Here is a 16,096-nt window from a genome sequence, read left to right on the forward strand (position 1 = left end):
AATAACACCAATACCACATTATTGATTCAAACCGATCGCATTACTCTGGAAGCTCAATAGGGCGCCACATCTGATGACCTGGCTGAAATTCTATTCCCTGACTAAGGCTGACAATACTGTGCCCTTTAACAATGTCAGATCATCCTTCTGTTTATAGACTGCAGTGTAATAAGCAGCCAGAGAAGGCTTCATGCAAACTTACGGTACATTTCATATCGTATAATTCGAGAACATATATCGTACTGGTGTGGTGTTTGCTTCATGTTCTTACCACTCTATTTTAGCCAATAAAATTTGCTTTTGTACAATGCAGAGTTGGTCAAAATGGTGCGTTACAACAATGCTAATATATTTGTCACAACAGATTTCTATGTTTCTACTTTTTTCCCAAAAGGATTAACAGAAGCATATCAGTTCTGTTCATGGATCATCATAAACGGAATTAGTAATTGGAAACTTTACTAATAATGCATTCATATTTCACAAGGTTAGTGTTAGCGCAAAATTGAAACCATTTCACATCACTAAACCAGATGTGAAGGCCTGAATCAACTCTGAAGTGAAACAAAGCAAGACTACTTTCTCCAAGAGATCATAGTCTATCAAATCTGTGTGTCACTGTCTGACTCTGCATTGGTACTGAAACTGCAAAAGCTAAAGTTGCTTTGTATCAATTCTACAGTCGTAGTGTAAATCTACACCTGAATGGTGTCCACTCACAAGCCTACTTCACTTGTATAGGTGAACGGGTAACAATTAACAATTGGAAATAATTAACAGCCTAGATTTTACAATCTAAGTTAGGCATAAAACAACTTTTCAAACACAACTGACAACAAGGGCAGTGTCCTTAGCTGGATTAATTTTTTCAACTTTGCTAACAAATGATAATTCATCTTTTTATTTAATCTTCATTATAAGTAAATTAAACTACAAATTAGGCTTTTCAACAAAAGCTAACATTTTTCTCACTAGTGAAAAGAAAAATCTCTGGTATTACAAATAACTGCCCTACATCATTCTGTATTGACATCCTTAGTGGTATGTCATTGAGTCACATGGTTTCATTCATTACTGCTTGAAAGCAGTGAGAAAATGGAGAGCTCAAGAAGTATCGCCATGGCACTAGAGCATGTACAGGGAGACTTCACAGATGAAGATACAGTTTGGTAGTACAGAACTTGAGTATTGCTGAAAAAGGATTTGTTGAAGATATTCATCTTGCATCTATCAGGACAATCACAAGAATACCAATGTCAGGGGCAGCAACAACATTATGCTGAATGAGAGTGCTGATTGGCTGAGGTGTTGGCATGGAGGATGCACCAGTTACTGCCAAGCATTGGCAAATGGAGCCGTCAAATGACCTCTCTTTTCTTGGTGTATTAGTTGAGAAATCTGCCAGGGGGTTCTCTACCATGGTCTACTGCAACCCTACCTTCACTGGTCAATATACACATTGGGATTCTTAGTTCCATACTATAAGATTAGCCTTATCAGTAACCTCGTAAATAGGGCCCAAGACTGATGCTGAGACAGGGCACATCAAAGACATCCTGCGGGATAATTGCAATTCTGATCAGATCATTCCACGCTGTATATCACGCAAACTCATGAATGGGCCCAAGGCTGTCACTTACAGCCCTGAAAAGTGCCCAGTCTACCTTGGATTACCCTTGAAGGGCAAGGTATCTCAAAAATTTGAGCAAGTGAAGCTAGCTGTTTCATGCTGCTACTATGCAGTAGCAATAGGAATGGTATTCACCACTAACAGGATGCTGCTGTCAAGCCAAAAAGACGTTCTGCCTATCACACAAATGAGTAACATGGTTTATGAATTTCAGTACCAGTGTGATGCCAGGTATGTAGGCTGCACAGTCCAAAAAGACTGACAGATTGTATCAAACACCATGTCCCTTCCTCTGTTTGCAACAGGCAAGGTACAGACCGAACCCAGCCAGTCCATCCTTGCAAAACTCAAAACGGTGTCCAACATTAGATTCGATTCCACAACTGGACAACATTTGCTAAACAATCCTCAGTGTGCTAAAAGTTACGCTGACAGCCAATTTAAGATTGTCAGCCGGGCTCAGAGTGGTGTATTTGCGTGTACTGGAAGCTATATATATATATTAATACACAAGGCCCTATTCTTTGCAGACAGAAAAAAACATGTACACACATTACGTCTGTTTCAACTAAACAAAATAAATGATAGCCATTCTCTGGTTCATTCCTCAGGGAAATGCCTTAACCAGAGTCACGCTGCCTACTTTAAATTTCAAACAATGTTTAGCCGTTACCTGCCAGTCGTCATTAACTGGTGCATTCTCCATGGCAACACCTCTACCAGAGTCCACTTGCCAACTAATCAGAATTCTCTTCTCATACAGTATAAAGTTGTTGCTTCCCCCGACTTAGGTATTCTTGCATTTGTCCTGACATGTGCAAGATGAAGAGCTTTGACAAAATGTCTTTTTTCAGCAATACGGTGTTTAATAAAGGGCTCAAGATCTGACTGGTACAGTTGACTAGGGAAATACAACTGGAAATGGTAGCGTCATTCAGCTCTTTCACTGCCCGAGTCCCCGAGTCCTACTTAAGTAACACTAGAGATTCCAAACAACTGTTGGTAACAGGAGAACATCAGTCTCATTAACCTTGGCTCCTCAAGCTTTTTCAAGTCATATGCAGTTGCCTGGCAACTGTTTTCTCCCCAACTACAGGTCAGACTGATGGGGATATTTGAAAATTCTTTGATGTCACCATATCTGAAGTAATTAGGAGATTTAAAAACATGCTTCTCTTTACAATCTTCTACACTTATCACTCCTCTCCTATTCATACTGGGGTATTGTTCCGTTGGTGCCAACTAATTTCCCCAGGAGGAAATTATTCACAAGTAGTCGTGAACACTGAGTGAGTTCTTGCAGCAAGGGGTCATTGGAGCATACACTTGTTATGCAGGGGATAAAATCAATGAATGATATAATGAAATAAAAATAAAGTGCTGGAAAAACTGAGCAGGTCAGGCAGCATCTGTGGAGACAGATTTAATGTTTCAAATCCTGTATGACTTCTTCTGAATTAAAGTGAGGTAGAAATCTGATGGGTTTTATGCTGTTGAAAAAGGGGGGAGGGCCGGATGGAACAAAAGGGAAGGTCAGAGATAGTTTAGAGGACAGGGAAGATTAAATACCAAAGGGGTCATGGAACAAAAGACAAAGGGAATGGTAATAACAGTAGTAAATAAACAAAAGCAGTGGTCCAGAGTAGGTGTTAGTAGCAAAATAAAGGTCAGCTCTATCTGAAAACAACAACATGAAACCAACACCTGCCCCTTTACCTCCTCTCTCCTCACTGTCCAAGACCCCAAACACTCCTTCCAGATAAAGCAGCAATTTACTTGTACTTCTTTCAACATAGTCTACTGTATTCGCTGCTCACAATGCAATTTCCTCTACACTGGGGAGGCCAAATGCAAACTGGTTAATCACTTTGCAGAACACCTCCGCTCAGTCCACAAGCATGAACCCAACCTTCTGGTTGCTTGCCATTTCAATTCACATCTTGCTCTCATGCTCACATTTCTGTCCTTGGCCTGCTGCAATGTTCCAGTGAAGCCCAATGCAAGCTCACACTTCCAGTTAGGCACTTTACAGCCTTTTGGACTCAACACTGAGTTCAATAACTTCAGACCATGAACTCTGTCTTCCATTTTGAATTTTTTTCCCCCCAAATGTCAGTTTGCATCTTGTTCTCATGTTTTTGCTTTCAGACAGAGCTGGCCTTTATTCTGCTATTAACACCTACTCTGGACCAATGCTTTGTTTCTTTACTACCACTATTACCACTCCCTTTGATTTTGTTCCATGCCGTCTTTGGTATTAATTCTGCACCCCCCCCTCTAAACTATCCCTGACCTTCCCTTTTGTTTCACCTGACCACTTTTTCAACAACATAAAACCCATCACATTTCTACCTCTCTTCAGTTCCTAAGAGTCATCATATTGGACTTGAGACATTAACTTTGTTTCTCTCTCCACAGATGCTGCCAGTGCTGCTGAGTTTTTCCAGCATTTTCTGTTTTTATTTCAGATCTCCAGCGTCCACAGTATCTTGCTTTTATTTTAGTGAAATACGTAATGAGTTGGTTAAGAAGAGCTTTCTGACTCAGATCAAAAACCAAGAGAAAATCTTGGTCAAAACCAGATCATTTTCTTGTCGTTTCATAAGCAGCTCTTAAAATTCACTGCCTTCTACACAAACATGACTTATAATTCACTCCTTTTCTCGTTGAGTACAGATAACTAAGTAAGTCTCAAATGAAGGAAAATATATTCTCATAGGTCCTCATTTCCTGTCAAAAAAAGCCTAAATGTTATCAATATTTAGTCTGGCACGGCCAGCAGATCAATTAGAGACTGCATTAGAGTAAAATGGAACATACCGGCATGGACACACTTTACACTCTGGAGAACTTTCAAGGAGCGAAAGGTTAAATTTCTAAAATATTGAGGTGAATACAATTGACTTATTAAACAATGCATAATTCCATTCACCATCCACTCTCTTTTTCAAGGGTTTAAAATAGATAACTGCTAGTCTCATCACTGTCATCACACAGGGCCTGAAAATAAGTACAATATTAAAAATTATGTTTCCCATACTATGTATTGAGTTAATTTTGGAATATCTAACCTTTGATACTGTGAAAATTAGTAAAATGATAATTTGAAAGAAATTTTGTTTTATATTTCTAGTTCTTCCAAAGCTGCTTCATCAATGCCCTTCTCTCCATCATAAGGTCAGAAGTGGGGATGTTCACGGATGATGGCACAATTTAGCATAATTTGCGACTCCTCAGATACTGAAGCAGTCCATGTTCATATGCAACAAGACCTGGACAACATTCAGGCTCAGGCTGATAAGTGGCAAGTAAAATTCACGACACCCAAGTGCCAGGAAATGAATATCTCCAACAAGAGATAATCTAACCATCTCCCCATGACATTCAACGGCATTACCGTCGCTGAAACCCCCACTATCAACATCCTGGGGGTTTACCCTTGACCAGAAACTGAACCGGACTAGCCATATAAATACTACGGCTACAAGAGCAGATCAGAGGCTGGCAATTCTGTGGTGAGTAATTCACCTCCTGACTCCCCATTGCCTTTACAAGGCACAAGTCAGGAGTGTGATGGAATACTTTCCACTTGCCTGGATAAGTGCAGCTCCAACCAAGAAGCTTGACAAAGCAGTGTGTACGATCTATAGGGTGCCTTGCAGCAACTCACCACGGCTTCTTTGACAGTACCTTCCAACTCTGCAATCTCTACCACCTAGAAGGACAAGGGTGGCAGATGCATGGGAACACTACCACCTGCAAGTTCCCCTCAAAGCCACACACCATCCTGACTTGGAACTATATCGCCATTCCTTCACTGTTTCCTTCAAATCCCAAAACACTCTTTCTAACAGCACTGTGGGTGTTCCTATACCACATGGACTTCAGCAGATCAAGACGGTGGCTCAACGCCATCTTCAAGGGCAATTAGGGATAGGCAATAAATGCTGGTCTAGCCAGCAACACCCACATTGCCTGAAAGAAGAATTCTTTTAAAATGCCAAGTGTGGTACAGTACTGAGCTTTAAACTAAGGTTTATATTCAGTTTACTGATCTCAGCAGGGGAGGGTTACGGTCAGCAGGTATACTATAAATAGCTTTAAGCAAGGGAAGGGAAAGAGCCTATTGTCATTCACTGCTTATGTTTACACATGAAGAAATATAATTTAGGTAAATTAACAGAGAGCTGTTATACCCACGAACCATAGCCCGGTATAAGTCAATGACTTGAGGAGAAAAGAGATATTTCAGCACATTTCAGAGTCATTACTGGAGCTTCATAGCAATATTGGGCCAGTGAAGGTAGGTCCATTTGGTTATCAGGTTGTTTATTATGTGCATGTTCAGTTCAGAAGTGACCTTACTGCTTGGATCAATGTCAAGATAGAAACCTCTAAGTGTAGCTACTGTAGAAAGTCAAATAGAAATTGTATGCATCAAGCTCAGTGAGGTAAAATTCTCCTCTCCCTTTCTCACCAGCCTTCTTCCTGCCAAAGTTCCAACACGAACCATTGGCATTTCATATCAGAGACTTCTGTATTTTCTTCATTCAGTCAATTCCAGCTAAATATGTTTTACCAGCCAGATGGACTTGAGACACTTATGTTTCAATCAGACCATCAGAATTCTAAGATTAGCAATGCCAAATAGTGTCTGTCTCTTTAAAAATATGCTTCAATTTTTTCTGGGGCTAATGGCATATATGGCAACAAAAATGCAGACAGCCAAAAAAAATCTTGCCTCAGGTTTGCTGTAGTCTATGATCACGCATTGAGGATTTAAAAGTTGTCTCTCCATGTTTTCCTAAAATAAGGAAAGAAACGACAAAAGATAATCAATGACATTAGAAAGATATAAAGATGGTTAGAGAGAAGTGTTCAATGAATTGCAACTATGGGATAAAACATCAACCACTGGGTTTAGACTAGTTTCAGCCTGGGTCAATTCACCAGTTCAACAGTTATTTAAATAGAAGAGCCAAATGGCTTATTGCAATGTTGTGCAAAGTGTGTCTTGCTTTATGTACATTTCTTACCATATTGGCTTAGGTGGTTACTGTGCAACATCCTCCACACAGAACATCTGGCTGAAGGAGAAGGAGGCTGCAAATCCAGAGGCTGAAATCATTTTGTGAAGCTAACTATTGAAGTGGTCAAACCACAACTTCTGTCAACAGCCCCATCTCTTACAAGGGAGCTGCAATCCAAAATGGTGCAAGTTCTTTCACTAATGTTAATAAGAATAGCCATCACTGAAAATGATAGACTCTTGTCTAACAACCAACAGGAAAACATAGACACACAAAAAAATTGTACACACTAGAGAAACATTAACAACAATTCGTATAAGTCCAACAAAATATGGTCAGGACAACCCTCAGTGGAAACCTCTGTATGCATTTATGATGTTGCCTAATTGGCTAGCTGTGTGTTCAGCACAAAAGAGCCTGTATTTAAGAATGGAAGAGGCTATTTTGATATCTGAGGGCCAAGTATTTAGGCATATGTCCTTTCAGGTTGGAAGATGAGCCAGAAATAGTACAAAACCTCATTCAAGTCTCTATGCAGATGTGGTTTATAGGCATGGCAATGTTAAGTTCTATGCTATATTGCAACAAAAATACTTACAAATGTAAATTGTTTCGGCATTTTCAGCTGCACAGCAATTCCTCCATGTAAATATGGCGTAAGGCTTGAAGTGTCTCCAATACTAAAGGAATATGGGGACAAAACTGAAAAAAAACAATGACTATGCTGAAACATATAGAAGTGCACTTCAAAACAGAACCATTATAACAAGTTACAAAAATAATGTACCTTAATTAAAAGATATTTATAAGGAAATCCTAATGACTTCCACGATTTTGCTTTTAAATTTCAGCAATGAAAACCTCAAACAAAAGTCATGCTCAATTGGATGATAAATTATTATATGACGAAAAAACTCATGTTTAAAAGATTGGGTGTCAACCATGGCTCGTGGTAGCATCCTCGTGTGGGTCAGAAGATCGTGGGTTCAAACCCTGCCCCAGAGGTTAAGCACATAATTTAGGCTGACACTTCAGTGCAGTACAGAAGGAGTACTGCTTTGTTGGAGATACCATCTTTCAGAAAAACACATTCAATTGAGGCCTCATCTGTTGGACATAAAAAATCCCATTGATCATATTAATTGTGTAATTAGATCAGTAATCCAGATGCTTAGACTATTAATCCCAAGAAACGAGTTCAAATCCTACTATGGAGGTTTTGGAATGCAGTTTAACAAATAAGCTGGAAATAAAATCAAGTTAGTATTATCAAAAATGACCATGTCGGGTTGTAATAACTGTATTACAGTTACGAACATATGAATTAGGAGGAGTAGGCCACTCAGCCCTCTTTAATGAAGGAAAGCCTCCCTGCTTACCAGGTTTAGTCCACATGTGACTCTACACCAAAGGCAGTTGGCTCATAACTTCACTCTGACATGGTCAGGCAAGCCAATCAGTTGCATCAAATTACAAAACCACATCCACAGGGCAACTATGAACGAGCAACAAATGCTGGCTTTGCCAGCAAGGCTCACATCCCAAGAATGAATTTTAAATAAACAAAGGCGATTCAATAATCTGGAAATACGAAACAAGTGGATCTGATCAAAACCATGAAAATTAAGGACCAGTTTTACTATTGCTCTATAGGCAAAGTGTAACTACAGCTCAGAAATAAAACGAAAAATATCCTGATGCTATGAAAAAAGCTTTATAAATGCAAGATCTTGTGTGTTTATAAACTGCACCATTTAGTATCCACACTATGATCAAACTATAAGGGGGTTAACAGTGACATACAATGAAATATTCTTTACTGTTTTAATAGTAAAGCCACTAGAATGAATGGCCCAAATTTTACTGGGGACCTGTGCCATTGTAATGGCACATCAATGTCATGGGGACCCTTGTATGGTGCAAAAGAGGAGGAAATTATGGAATAAGTGGCTTATTCCATTAATTATGCAATTCTATTTTTGAAAGTTTTCCGCATCTACTCTATTACCCTCACTGAAAACGTAATAAGGTAATTATCATGGCCCTTAACCTAATTTCCTGCATTTAAGCTAGTTTTTACATCTTCAGTTAGGACTTAAAAATAATGGTCTCAATGGATTGGCAGCCAAGTGGTTTATTGCTCGAAGGTTGTGTTTAACCTCCAGTTGTTAAAAATGCTGCAAAGTTTAAACTATTGTGATCTTTTGAGTATCAACTTCCTGCATTTGGGATTTCCAATTTTAATATTGCCACGCCATATATTCAGTGCTCATTTAAAATATGAATTTAAACACTATCTCCTGCCAACGCAAGATAGCCATCGATACCTGTCTGCGCATGTGTGCTTGTTAGTGCTTGCGCAGAATCCAATGACATCATTTGCCCCCTGCACAAAATCCACCTTCAAATGGTGACAGCTTCTTTTTGGCAGTCTTCAAACTTTTAATAATAAATCTTATTTCATTGCCCATGTATCCCCAAAATCATGTATAATCAAAAAAAGAAACATAACCAGGTGGACCATCTCTCTGAACTAATTAAATGGCTGGTCTGAAATTTCAAACAATTCCACGCTTCCTGAGCCCTGCAGCAGGCAGGCACTCGGGGCGCAGCCATTTCCCTGACTCTGTCTCTCCTGCTTTCTCTCTCTCTCCCCAGCTAAATTTCTAAAAAGTCACCAATGTGATGTGTCATTTTAATTGGGGGGTTGGGATGAGAATGGGTCAACAGAGTGGGTCCCATTTGCCACTTGCTCTTTCCAGCCCTGCCTGCGAGGTCTAGGGTAACCTGTGGATTGAGGGGGTTGTTAAAAGTGTTAGCTTGATGCTGCCAACGCTGTAATGTTTGCAATTCCAGGGTCAGTGATGACTGTGCAAGCACCCGGCTGTACACTGCTCCCTATAAAGATGGTAGTCGCACATAGAACTGCGCATGCACGGTGTTGGCAGCAAAAACAGCCAAATTTTAAAAGACTTGCATTTATATAGTGCTTTTCATGGCGACCACACATCTTGAAGTGCACTGTTGTAATGTAGGAAACATGGCAGCTAATCGCTCAGCAAACTCCCACAAACAGCAATGTGATAATGGCCAGATAATAGTTTTCTGTGATGCTGATCTTGGCCAGGACTGGGGATAACTCCCCTGCTCTTCTTCAAGACAGTGCCATGGGATTTTTACATCCACCTAAGCAGGCAGACGGGGCCTCAATTTAACATCTCATCTGAAAAATGGCACCTCTTAGTATGCAATGCTCCCTATGTACTGCACTGGAGTGTCTACCTTGGTTTTTATAAATGACCCTTTCCCTGTTTTCTCCAGTGTTCAGCCTCACTGAAGCCACTGACACAACATATTCTATTAACTCTAATTTGCTCAGCAATGCTTCTACCAATTATGTAATTATGCAGTACATATACCTTAAAAACAATTCAAGCCCATCAACTCCAGGAAAGTCAGTGTGTCATGTAAATTTTTGCTGTCCAAAAAGATTTGTAATCATTCAAGCACAGAACTTTTCAATAAACTTTTATTCACTCAAACTGTCCCACAGCTCTAGATGGCAAATGTGCTGTCATTTCAGCTCTTGGATCAGTGCTGAGTGCTTAATTCACCTCTATGCCATATTCTAAATCAGAAAACTAGCAATATCTGAAGCAAGACTGGTGTGCTGGACAGCAAGATATATGGTGCCAATCTCCCTGATGTTGGAAAACATGAGCCAATATCTAGCTTTTACGTTTTTTTTTAAAAAACTGTTGACAATTCCAGGATTGAGAAGGCCAATCCATGCAGACTATAGATAGATCTGGTGTTCTTTCCAGTCTTTGCTTCATATCGAACCAGTGTCCATGTGCAACAGCAATTCAAATCTATATGGTGTCTTCAAATTAGGAAAGCGCCCTTCTGTTCATTGTATATTAATGGTATTTAATTGCATGCAGATGGCAGCATTAACTGGGAATTCATTTGTCTCTCTATAAAAAGGAGCAGACTGAAATTGAGATTGTTGGATGAGGAGGTGCATTTTTGGAATGTGTGTTTCTGTAAATATATACCTATAGAAGTGTGTAAAGATTGGCTCCATTTCTATCCTTCACCACTTGGCTTTCTGGAGTTTCATAGGAACATGGTTTGGCAAATATTGACACCGAGGCAAAGGAAGAGACGTTGGTGCATTTGACTAACAGACTGGTCAGAGGCACATTTTAGAAGCATCTTAAAAGGAAAAAAAAGAGTGGTGGAAAGCACCAGAGCTTAGGGCACAGCTGCCAATGGCAGAGTGAAGGGAGTGGAGGATGGTCACAAGACTAGAATTAGAAGAGTGCAGAGATTTTAGAGGGTTGCAGGAGGTTACAGAGGTAGGATTGGGCAAGCCCATGGAAGCATCTGAAAACATGAATGACAATTTTATAATCAAGGCACTGGTGGATCAATATTGGTCAGTGAGCAAAGGGGGAATGGGTAATCTGGACTTGGTGCAGGTTAGCATATGGGCAAAAGAGTTTTGGATAAACTCAAGATTACAGAAGGCAATAGATGAAAAGCATTGCAATAGTTGATTCTGGAGGGAACAAAATGTAAATAAAGCAACTAAACTTAAAAATTTTCCTAATATATAGGAAATATTGTGGAGAGCTTTCTAAAAGCCAGCCACAGGCTCACAGTTGTAAAGGGCACAGATGTCAAGATGGGTCTCTTTCCACAGAATTCAATCAATACCTGGAACAGATTGCCAGGAAGGGTGGCTAAAGCTAGCACACTAGACTCTAAGAAACAATTGAACGCTCTCCTAGGAAGGCAGGAGAGTTAGTATATTGGATGCACCAGATTATAGTCAGGTGATAAAATTATTAAAATTAAAAGGCATGTGGGGGATGAATGAAGTATTTCATATTAAAAATACCCCATTTTACAATAAGATTCCCCTCTAAAATAACCACCATTCAAATCGATATCACCGGTGAAAGAGCATACCAGTTACTTGCTGCATCGATTCATTTAACTCTGTCATCCCATTGATTTCCCGAAAAGTTACAAACTGGCCTGTTTCCAATCCATGATTATGATTGTCCATGCACGTAATGATTCCAGGATTGGACTGTGAATGAAAAAGGTCAGTGGCATTAACATGTGCATCCAGTTATGCTGTGCAAAGACTCATTATGACAACACCACCCCCCAACATTATATTTTATGTTTGAACTAGGCTTACAGTCTCCTGGTATGAACATTTTAATTTATATAAACAAGTGTGACCAATAACAAGAAGAAACTGGTACATGGATGCCTTATTTAATCCACCCAATGAGTTGAGAAACCTTGCAGGACTATGACAATAGCTGTAATGAAGTTATTGTACAAATGTTCAACAAACTTGTATCATATTCCTCTTTCTATTTAAAATAAGTTAAAGTTGCCAGAACAAAGAGGGAGGAATTAGATGTTCATACGGCAACAGCGCTGACAATTTCTGGCCTTTAATTTTCTGCAAGTTCCACATGTTGGAAAAAAACAGACAGCTGTTTTTATTCTCTTTCAGCATATAAATTGCTGCCTAGTAACTGCCATTGAACACATCACAGATCATACAGTCTTCCTTGCCTTATATAACTTACCAATAAAACACTTCTTTCATACTCTGACCAGCTGCAGATCAGTGCTTGGGGTCAGGTTGCCTACAGGCGATTTCAAATGAAAATGATGCACATTGCACAAAAGTGAAAAGAAAATTGACAAAACGAAACTATTAAATTCAGTAAGGTGCATTTGTATGTAACTTGCATTTCTTCATTAGCCGGAAGTCCGACATTCAGGAAAACCCATCAGTGTGCTTAAATGTTTCCAAATCAAGTCACAGAAATCCACACAATTTACTTCCTTGAAATAGAGTGTACACACCTTCTTGCAGAGATTTAAATACCTCACCCAGTCAAGCTGGGAGAGGTTAGGGGCAGATTGGCAAGATCTAAAGCTTAGAGATCACTACATGTACACCAGTGTACTGTTAGAATTTGGTCAGTTCAAACTGCACAGTTTACGAGCAAGCAGTACTATATCACTCCTCTGCTTGTCCAGTCAGAACTCACCCTACCACTAGTGCAGTGTTAGTGGGACTAACTGGCACAGAGTGGGAAGAATTGCAGCTCCCAAATCTTTTGAATGATCCAAGTCACCTTGTTGATTATCCGCTTTCTGTTCCACACCAGCCCGATTTAAGTGTCCAATCACAGACTGCCAAAGTAGGTTAACTTTCAGTTTTTTTCTTCCACCACAAAGCATATCGCGTATTCCAATTTAATACCAGAGACTGCTTATCTAATCCCCAAAAAAGTAACTATATAAGATACAATAAGCAGCAGTTTCTACTGGGTTGCAGTGACTTTTTCAGTGCAATTCACCCAAAATCAGTTGAACCAGCACAAAAGAATGAGCAATTTTAAGCACAAATTGCGTTGCTGCAATCGTTTAGGTTAGTTTCACTGTGGTAGAAGCTGGCCTTACCTACAAAACTGGTCATGCCCCAGGTCGAATTAATCTATGGCAAGTTTGTTCTAATTGCACCATTTCTCAGTCTTCATGAAGGCTCTTTATTTTTTTCTAATTTACTAAGAAACTGATTAATTTACACCAATGAAAATAATGTTTCTGCATAGTTTCTTAAAGTCATTTTCCGTTATTTAAAATTGGGTTATTCAGATGGTGAACCAATAAAAAAATACTTTGTGAGAAACCCATTTTCAGCAGCATTAATAAAACTGTACCAGGTTACTGCTCTTAAATATGAGGAATAGTTTTGATTACAGCTCATAGAAGACTTTACGTTCAGCAATATGCAAACTTGTTTGAATGGAAACTTTAGGAAAAAACTAAATAACTTCTGAAAACTAGCACAATATTGAGCGCCATTTGTACCCAGATCACCAATTGCATCCAAAGCAGAAACACTTGGCTAACTTTCTTCATTTCTTTGTAAAAGCTCCAAATGCAGGCTGATGAATTTTGGCCCTTTATTGGAGGTGGCCTTTCACAGTCGCCAAGATATAGTAATATTTTACAGTTTTCAATGGACCTTGACTGAAAATACAAAGCATTCCAATCAGACAGCTATGCAGTGTGGTGTTATTAATAGGGTGAGATTCACACTCAAGTCCTTGAAATTAAAAGATGAAGGGGAAAATCAAAGAACATTTGAATATGCACTTTGCTATGCTAATAACTGCTGCAAATCTAGCATGGTTTACCAATGCAAATAGAAATGTTACATTATAACGACAACTTGTTAAATGGATGCTTGACTTGTTGCCACAGAAAATCTTGATGACAAGGAAAATTATTTCATTAAAGAAAATGACAAGAGCAAAAACAATCTAGAACTAGTGAATATGTCTTCTGATAATTGAAAGTAGACTTCACCAGACAACACTGTTCCAGAAAAGTAGGAACAGCAAAAACACTGCAATGTGTGAAATCTGAGCAAACACTAACATCCAAGGGAGGGCAGCAGGCTACATATTCCAACAATACGGCTGTTGTCAGTTGAGAGCAGAGGTTCCAGAATAAATAAAATCTAATATTCTGACAAACCACCAATACGTTTTTTGAAAACAATTCTTTACTTAATTTCTTATTGTACTCTTACTAATCAAGTTTTCTATAAGTGGCTCAGAACTGCTGTGGCCTAATGAGCAAGACAAAGTAGTTTGTGCAAGGCTAGGGTTGATATTGAGGTGCACGAACACACTGAAGTTTTGGTGCTAACTTCCTGGGATCAGGAAATGTTTATGCAATACTTTCCGTTGGGAAGTTAAAATGGTGGGATACCACACTCCATTATATGTACATATTCTGTGTGGAAGAGGCAGTTTTAAGGGCCAGGTGGCCTTTTCTCATCCTATGCTTTATAATTTTAGTTATTCTTACATGGGATGTGGGCATCGCTAGCATTTGTTGCCAATCCCCAATTGCATTTTGACCGCTTGCTGGGCATCTGGAGTCACATATAGGGCAGACCAGGCAAGGATGGCAGTTTCCCTTCCCTAAAGGACATCAGTGCACAAAGTGAGTTTTTATGACAATCTATGATGGTTTCATATTCACTAGTGAGACTAGTTTTCAATCCCAGATTTTTTAAAATTAATTTTTTTGAATCTATTAATTGAATTTAAATTCTACCAGCTGCCATGGTGGGATTTGAACCCATGTTCCAGAGCATTAGGCCTGGGCCTCTGGATTACTAGTCCAACAACATTACCATTACGGCACTGTCTCCCCCAGATCTGTTGCTACTGTGCATAGAACTGCATGATTCTTAATTAAGCTGCTGCATAGTCTATATTCATTATCTACACTAGCTTAAATTCTACACCGATTTACTTTGTTGAAGAAAAATAAGCCAATATTTTAAACGCTATGTAAATTCCCCTGCTGTAATTTTGCACTTCTCATAGAACATTCATTCTATTCATCATTAGAAACATATTTGCCATTGAGAAAGCAATTTTCACATATCAAATAATGGAAAGTCATAGGATGAATGACAAATACGTTGGGGAAGTGGGTGGCCTCTTCGTTTTAGTCCTGCATTCTCATGCCAAAGGCACTTGTATACACTTACTCCCAAAACCTCTACATCATTCACACAATCATTACTGGATGTTTTCATTACTGTAGGTTATGGTGTGTATATTATATTTATCTACATAACTGAGCATTTTGTGCACTTAGAACAGTAGGGTTCCTTTTCGAATCATAGTCTCTGCTGAACCGAACCAGTGCCTATTATGGTTACTGTTGTGTGCCTACAGGGTCTTATTTCTGAAAGCTGCTGGATGAGAGGATTGACCCAGCCTGAGAATGTAACAGCAGGTGAACAATTGTCATGTTACAGCTTCCCAGCACTACAGCATTAAATGGAAGAGACTAGTAATTAACTATCTCCTGTTTCCTGCTGCTGCAATGCTACCCTTGAGCCATACTCCAAACCCCTGCACTACAATTAAGTAGTGACAGAGGAAATCAACTATTTCTAAAGGTTTGGCACATTTTCATAATCTTGTTTCTGATCAATAATAAAATAAAGCTGTCAAGTTTATCTCTGTATATAATCTGATTCAACAACTTCCTTTGATTCCACTGCTTAAGAACCAAGCAATGTTTTTCTATATTATCACCGGATAAACAGCGTCGTGAGCTATACTGCAAGTCAGTGAAGGTGATTATTTTCTGCAGATTATTACCTGTGTGATATTTTGAATGAAGATTTCTTTTGGTTCTTCTCCATTTGGATCAGCTACTTCAAAGTGATCTCCAAAGTCACAGAACACACGACAGAACACTCCATATACATCAGCGCTAATGAACTGGAAAATGAAATGCATAAAATTCCTATTGATAAACCATTAAGGCATACAGTAGTATTGGGAGTTCAAAAATA

General features: G+C 39.1%; 1 protein-coding gene across 1 annotated transcript in view; it reads right to left on the minus strand.

Moving 5' to 3' along the window:
- uba6 (ubiquitin like modifier activating enzyme 6) overlaps window positions 1-16,096 on the minus strand; it is a 147,187-nt gene that overhangs the window by 82,250 nt on the left and 48,841 nt on the right. The window contains exons 8-11 of the mRNA XM_078570336.1: window positions 15,900-16,022; window positions 11,638-11,761; window positions 7,259-7,362; window positions 6,372-6,434 (exon numbers count right to left, since the gene is read on the minus strand). Of these exons, the coding sequence (XP_078426462.1) occupies window positions 6,372-6,434; window positions 7,259-7,362; window positions 11,638-11,761; window positions 15,900-16,022 (414 nt within the window). The remainder of the gene's footprint in view (window positions 1-6,371; window positions 6,435-7,258; window positions 7,363-11,637; window positions 11,762-15,899; window positions 16,023-16,096) is intronic.

Source organism: Cetorhinus maximus, chromosome 2 (assembly GCF_964194155.1).
Source record: "Cetorhinus maximus chromosome 2, sCetMax3.hap1.1, whole genome shotgun sequence".
NCBI lineage: Eukaryota > Metazoa > Chordata > Chondrichthyes > Lamniformes > Cetorhinidae > Cetorhinus > Cetorhinus maximus.